Below are 7,881 nucleotides of genomic sequence, written 5' to 3' on the forward strand. Positions count from 1 at the left end.
TACTGTATCTGACTTTGTTACCTGGTATATTGTATATGTGTTTCTTTGTCTATTTGAAATAGGGAAGGAAAAGAGGAAAACAAGATGATTGGGGTGAGGGAAAAGGGGACAAAACATGAGAAGGGGTATCAATGTTTGAGAAGTAATGCATCCACTACCTGTCGAATGTAACTGTAACCCCTCTATACATTATCCCGACAATAAAAGACAATTAAATAAAAATAGACCCTTAGAGGAAAAATGTTAAACAAAATATTTTATGGGTTTAGTTTTCTTTTGTGGTATCTCAAATAAGAATAATCTCATGAGTTTACAATTCTAAAAAGGGATTATTAGATTTTAAAACAAAATTCATCTTAATGCAATAAAATTAAAATATTGCAACTGATTTATCCACTACCCACCAATATGTAATTTTAATTACATGTTTTTACTTATAAAATTACTGAAAGTAATAAGAACATATACACTGATACTTAAGTGGTTAAATACTTAGTGTAGTTAAAGAGTTAGGAAAAATTTACACAAGATATAATTGGGACTTTAAAGGTCCTCATTTCTTTTGTTCTTTCATTCCTTTTTTGCTTTTTACCCCTCCCTTTCCCTTTATTTACTATTCTAACCACAACAAATGTCAAATATTTAGTTTTTTTCCATATATTTTTATTGTAATTAATAGAAGGGTTACATGATATTTACCAGATAGATGGTGCATTAATTCCCATACATTGATACCCTTTCACATGTCTTGGTCCCCATTTCCCTCCCCCATCCCTACCCCTCATCTTATTTCCCCCCGTTCCCTATCCAATTAAATATTTAGTTTTAAGAGAAATATTATTATATCTAGACAATAAAGCTGAGAACTCATGTTTAAATATCATTAATATACTCCTGACTTATTATTATTATTATTACTTAGCTGGTTCATACATTTTTAATAACAGAAATGCAAAAATAAAAATAATTACATCAGATCATTTAGAAGGAAATACTAAAGCATGAATCATACACTTTTTTTCTGGTTCAGCTTTTAAAATTATGAGATGACAGTTGTCAAACAGATAAACACTCCACCTTCAAGTTTCCCACCGCAGTGGCTGCAGGCCTGTTTCTATAGAACCCACCTTTGTGTCATTAAACAACAGCTGGAGCACCAAAAAAAAAAACCTATGAGATGGGCCAGAAGTGTAGCCTAGTGGTAGAGAATTTGCCTAGCACTTATGAATCCCTGGGTTCAATTCTTTAGTACCACATACACAGAAAAAGCTGGAAGTAGTGGTGTGGTTCAAGGGGTAGGGCAGTAGCTTTAAGCTGAAGAGCTCAGGGACAGCGCCCAGGCCCAGAGTTCAAGCCCTGCAACCACCACCACCACCAACAAAAGAACAATGTCTAGGCCCGGAGTTCAAGCCTCAGGACTGGCAAATAATAAATAATAATTCTGAGCTCAACTATAGTTGTTATTGTTTTTAGTTGACTCCAGTGTTGTAGTTATTTTCATTATTATCCAGTCCTGGGGCTTGAATTCAGGGTCTGGGCACTGTCCCTGAGCTTCAAGGCTAGCACTCTTACCATTTGTACCACATTGCCACTTCTAGTTTTTCTGTTTATGTGGTACTGAGGAATTGTACCCAACGCTTTATGCATGCTACGCGAGCACTCTACCACTAAACTACATTCCCAGCCCCAAAAGGACACAGATTTTTTTCTTTTGTTGGTAGTGGGGCTTGAACTCTGCGCCTGGATGCTGTCCCCGAGCTCTTCAGCTCAAGTCTAGCTCTGAATCACTTTGAGCCACTGCGCCACTTCCTGGAGTGTTATTTTAAGAAAGCAGAAGCACTGTTAATTTGCACACTCCTTAGAGATCACATACCTTATCCTTGCTTTCTGGCTTTACTTTTTCAAAAGAAGTAAGTCAAGATGAAGAGCCATTTGCTTTTCTGGGGTGTCCTGACCATTTTTCTAAAGGCTGTTCTTGTGACAGGTAAGTAGTATTCATAAAATAAACCCAAATAGAATGAAAATATAAATTATAACCTGGTTTGCAGATTTAAAAATTTAAGTTCATTTTTTGTCAGGATACTTTCTTCTATATGTAATAGAAAAGGTTCAGGTCAAATCTCTTATTCTTTCACTCTTTTGCTCACTGCAGCTTATAGAATAAAAGTAAATATTTTTAGTTAATTATAGTCATATTTATATGAATTTATGCATCTAATTTTTAAAAGTAAGCCTCTCTTTTAGTCCCTTGAATTAAATTCTAGAGAAATGGAGTACTTACTATTAAGTACAATCTAGAATGTATTGCACTTTCCTTAGCAAGACTGATATTAATTTTAACAATTTTCCTAATCTCACATATATATAATAATATTTGATGTTATACAGATTGCCTATAACATTTTGATATTTTGTTTATAGACCTTTCAAGCAATTACAATTGCTTGAAACAATGGAATGGAATAACAACGGAGAATGGAATGGATTTTAAATATAGGAGTATGAACTATAAACAATATGGAAAATGGAATGGACATTAAATATAAGAGTATATATTAAGTAATTTTCATCTAGATAGCCACATGAGTTAGTAATAAATTTTGACTGAATTGTTTCTAAAATTTGCTGTGCCTAAACTTAATTTAAGATAATTTAACAACAAACGTAATTAGAATTGTCATTGCTTATGTATATGCACACACAGACATATACAATACAATGGTATAATCAATAATATTTAAGATATAAAAATATTAGCAATAAACATATATAGTATATACTTATGTACCTAAACATGAAAATGTATAAATGTTTATAGCCTATGAACATATATATGTTTAATTGTGTTTAAAATAATTATCACTTATTGAATACTGTATAGAATATGGGTATTTTCTATTTAATAATTAGTAAGTGAAGTTATTCAGTTGGTAAGAGTCATATGATTGTCAAATTGATGTTTTCTTACTAATAACATGTAAGACTTCTGTTAGAAGACTAGTTAGAAAACATGAATAATGGAATCATTGGGCATATAAAATAAATCATTACAAATATTGCAATCTTAAAAATATTTTGTAATAGTAGTTATTTTATTTTTTCTTTATTTTATTGTCAGGGTGATGTATAGTGGGATTACAGTTACATTCATAAGGCAATGAGTAAATTACTTCTTGAACATTGTTACCCCTTCCTATGTTTTTCTCCCACTTCCCATCCCTTTACCCCTCCCCAGGTTGTAAAGTTAATTTCCAACATATTGTCCTGTGAATATTGCCATGCAATGGCAGTTATTCAGATTGAAATATTGCAATTAGGTCTTATGTGTTCTAGGAATTATCTAAGGAATAATTGCGCTTCCAATGATAATAATCTCTCTCCTAATCATTTAGCCTTTATAGTTTGAATTCATGTATTAAATTTTTGCATTTAAAAAAGTCAAGGGGCTGGAAGTATGGCCTAGTCGTAGAGTGCTTGCCTACTATATATGAAGCCCTGGGTTCGATTCTTGGTACTACATACACAGAAAGAGCTGGAAGTTGTACTGTGGCTCAGATGGTAGAGTGCTAGCCTTGAGAAAGCCCAAGGACAGTGCTCAGTCCATAAGTTAAAACTCTAGGACTGGAAAAAAGAGTCAAGGCTTAGTGGGAGGAATTTTTAAATGTTACTTAGCTAAAACTATAATAATAAAGGGTATGCAGCATTATTTAGTTAGTACTATTAAATATCTTTATCTGGACTTAGTAGGTATTTGAAAAGTTAATAAACCTATGATGCATGTACAGATACTAAGAAATTTTTTGTTTATTCTTCTAAAACTTATAAGACCTCTTTGTCTAATATACAGTTAGACAATAAATGTTCAGAAAGCTAAGGCTTTAACATTTATTAATTCACATTAATGTTTTAGTACTTATTTTTATGTATTTTAATAGCTCAAATCTCACAATATCTCTAAATTGTTTTTTGAAAATTATAGCACTTTAAATCACATATATTAAAGCCTTAGCTTCTTACAAGAGAACATTAACTTGAGGAAAAATGTATCTGCCTGTAGTTCACTAATGCAATTTTAGCAAAAGAAAGGTTTATTATTTAAGTATAAATGAGAATTCAGGAGTTACGTTACACTTCAAGTTACAATTACAAATACAAATTCTATTTCTATTTTTGAATAAATATCTTTAGTTGTGAAAAATCTGGATTTTTGTTTTCTAAAAGAAAACAAACACTAAAAGTGTTTGTCACTGATTTTTACCAAGGTCCATAATTCAAATATTAGGTGAAAATCAGCATGTTTGGATTTCATTTGTTATGATGAGAGATTAAAATTAGCTATTTTATTTTATTCATTTATTTGATAATACTGAGGTTTGAACTCAGGGCTTGGTGGTTGCTAGGCAGGTTCTTTTCTGCTAGTGAATCCTGTTCAGATCAATACTTAACTATTTTACATTAGAAAATAAAACAAATGGAAAAACATTGGGACTGACCAATGATCAACTGAAATTTTTCTGAGTTCACTTTAATATAATATGCCAGAATACAGAACTAGAAATGGCTCAATAGGAAACATGTAGACTTTATTTCCATAATGTGTTTTATCTTTGAAGCTCAAGATGAAGATGAAAGTATTGTTCTTGCTGAAAACAAATGTCAGTGCACCCGTGTAACTTCCAGGATCGTCCCTTCTCCTGAAGATCCTAGTGTGGACATTGTGGAGAGGAATATCCGGATTGTGTATGTCAATTTCTTTCCTTCCTTTTCTGCCTCCCACCCTTTGTCAACAGATACATTACTTTGTAAAACATTGCTTAAATGTAATTTCTGTGCCTTTTTTCTTTCTTTTTGTGCCAGTACTAGGTCTTGAATTGAAAAGCTTCATGCTCCCCATTAACTTTTTCACTCAAGGCTTGTACTCTACTTGAGACAACTGTAGTTCTTGCTTTTTGGTAGTTAAAGAGTCTCATGGACTTCTCTGCTGGGGCTGGTTTTGAACCACAGTCCTCACATCTCAGCCTCCTGAGCATCTAGGATTACAAGTGTAAACCATTAGTGTTAGTGCTTTCGTCCTTTTTCTTTATTTTGGGCTGATTATAGGGTTTGAACTCAGGGCTTGGGTACTGTTCCTGAACTTTATTATTATTATTATTATTATTATTATTATTATTATTATTATTATTTCCAGTGCTAGGCTTGAGCTCAGGGCCTGAACACTGTCCTTGGACTTTCTCAAGGCAACAGCTCTACCACTTGAGCCACAGTACCGCTTCTGGCTTTTTTCTACATATGTGGTACAGAGGAATTGAACCCAGGTCTCCGTGCATGCTAGGCAAGCACTCTATCACTAGGCCAAACTCCTGGCTCCTCCTAAACTTATTTTGTTCTACCATTTGAGCCACAGCTCTGCTTTGTCTTTTATTTGTGATTAATTGGAGATAAGAGTTTCATGGACTTTTCCTCCCAGTCTGACTTCAAACTATGATCCTTAGATCTCAGCCTCCTGCGTAGCTAAGTTTACAGGCATGATCCACCAGTGCCTGTAAGTCCTTTTCTTTTTGATGTCAACTAATTTATCTTCATTTATGGTATCATTCTGCATGTTTTAGTTTCATCATCATTTCTTATAGAATAATTTCTTATATAATAATTGCTACTATTATTAGCTATTTTCTTATTACCAGAAATAATATTTATGTCTCATTATCTTGCTTTGTTTTCTTTCTTTTCCAGTGTTCCTCTGAACACCAGGGAGAATATCTCTGATCCCACTTCACCATTAAGAACCAAGTTTGTGTACTACCTATCTGATCTGTAAGAGACTTTCCTTCTTACCCAGATATATATGAAAAATTAATAACCTTTCACCTATTTAGTAGAAATGTTTCTGAAAATATGTCGGAGAATGAACATTTACAAATCTTTACTCTTTGAAATCAGTGATTCCTGTGTTAAATATTAGGTTCCATATATTCTTAAAACTTTGTCACAGATAAAATACAGTTATATATTTAGTCTAAGGAAGGAGTTATGTCCATTCATATGAGAAGGACCAATTTATCTTAGTAGTTTAATAAGGGATTTTAGCTTATAAAAATGCAGACATGTCTTAGTGAAAGGGTATCAATGTATGGGAATTAATGCACCATCTCTCTGGCAAATATCATGTAACCCTTCTATTAATTACAATAAAAAATATATGAAAACAAAAACAAAAACAAAAAAATGCAGACATGTCTTAGAAAATGACAGAATCCAATGTCAAACTGTAATCCCAGAAGTTGGATTTGAAATCTCTCGTAAACAATTCAGTTCTCTATTGTAAAGTTAATTAGGTTTGAAAGGAGTCTATTATAGGTAAGAGCTACAAGAATGATTTAATGATTTAATTTCTTTCTTTCTTTCTTTCTTTTGTGAGTCAGAGGGCTTGAACTCTGGGCCTGGGCACTGTCCCTGAGCTCTTTAGCTTAAGGTTACCACCCTACCCTTGAGCCCAGCCCCACTTCCGATTTTCTAGTGGTTAATTGGAGATAAGAATCTCACTTTCATTAGTGCGGGGCTGGTTTTGAGTCGAGATCCTCAGATCTCAGCCTCCTGAATAGCTAGGATTACAGGTGTGTGCCACGCATCTGGCTAAGAATGACTTAATTTCATATAGAAATGTATACATCACATTTTGATTTAAGAGGAGATTTCTAATACGTAGATTTTGTTTTTCAGCTGTAAAAAATGTGATCCTGTTGAACTAGAGCTGGATAATCAGGTAGTTACTGCTACCCAGAGTAATATCTGTGATGAAGACAGTTATATGGAGACCTGTTACACATATGACAGAAACAAGTGCTATACAACTATGGTCCCTCTTATGTATAAGGGGGAAATCAAAATGGTGGAAACAGCTTTGACCCCAGATTCCTGCTATCCTGACTAATTTCAATCATTGCTGATTGCAAAACTCTGTCTTAAGAGTCTCTCCATTTTGATCCAGAATGAAATGAATTTGAAATGATATTTTTGTATAATGTAAAAGTTCTTCCTCCTTCAAACAATTGAAACAATAACATTGTTATTCTTATTAGGTACTTACTTCTCTACTCTTAGGTACTAAAAATAGTCATTAACATGCCTGGTGGTATTTGCTGACTTGAATATTATTTCTAGCATTAAAAAATAGACAAAGGGAGAAAATAAAAGTAAAAATCGGAAGAGAGCTAAATTAAATATTTTATTTCCTTTTGTTGGAGAGCCAGAGTTTTTGCACATTCTATACTTTTCTTTTAGAAGTTTCACTGTGTGGAGAAAATATATTGTAAAAAAGTGAATTCCATGTCTTCAATAGGAAAATAATTCATGAACATGTTTTAAAATATTTATAAAACAAAGATTGGGTTTTTAATATTTATGAAATAATTGAGTAATTTAAAATTTTATTTTGACATAATACATAAACTTTGCAGCAGATGATACAGATTTTGTTTTCTGACAGAATTTTTTATGACTGATTACTGTAGAAATTTCCATGAAACACACCTATTTGCGATTAGATCTAATGCAATATGTATTCAAAATATGTATTCTCTAACACAGTTTGAACTATTAAAAATAGAATCATAAGCATATATTTGTGTGAAATAACTTATTGGAAAAATTGGCTTGTGTTAACTCTTATATGTAAATTAAATATAATTTGCTACCGATGGCTAGTTTGTAAATATCTAAATATCTGAATTCCAAGGATGTTTGGGGGTAGATTTATATGTAAAATTAAATAAAAAGGGAAGGTCTTCTTGGTACATAAAAACAGGCAAATGCTGGTACAGGTGGCTCATGCCTATAATTTTAGCTACTTAGAAGGCTGAATTTAAGGATCATTGTTTGAAG

The 7,881-nt window shown here is 32.7% G+C and overlaps 1 protein-coding gene across 1 annotated transcript; it reads left to right on the top strand.

Moving 5' to 3' along the window:
- The first annotated feature begins 1,819 nt into the window (after positions 1-1,819).
- Positions 1,820-7,678, top strand: Jchain (joining chain of multimeric IgA and IgM). Its single transcript, XM_090343471.1, has 4 exons — positions 1,820-1,984; positions 4,614-4,740; positions 5,734-5,814; positions 6,721-7,678. The coding sequence occupies exons 1-4, from the start codon at positions 1,921-1,923 to the stop codon at positions 6,929-6,931; spliced, it is 483 nt and encodes a 160-aa protein (XP_090199597.1). The 5' UTR covers positions 1,820-1,920; the 3' UTR covers positions 6,932-7,678.
- Positions 7,679-7,881: the final 203 nt, after the last annotated feature.

The sequence above is a fragment of the Megascapheus bottae genome, chromosome 13, assembly GCF_031878675.1.
Source record: "Megascapheus bottae isolate mThoBot1 chromosome 13, mThoBot2.hap1, whole genome shotgun sequence".
NCBI classification, from domain to species: Eukaryota; Metazoa; Chordata; class Mammalia; order Rodentia; family Geomyidae; genus Megascapheus; species Megascapheus bottae.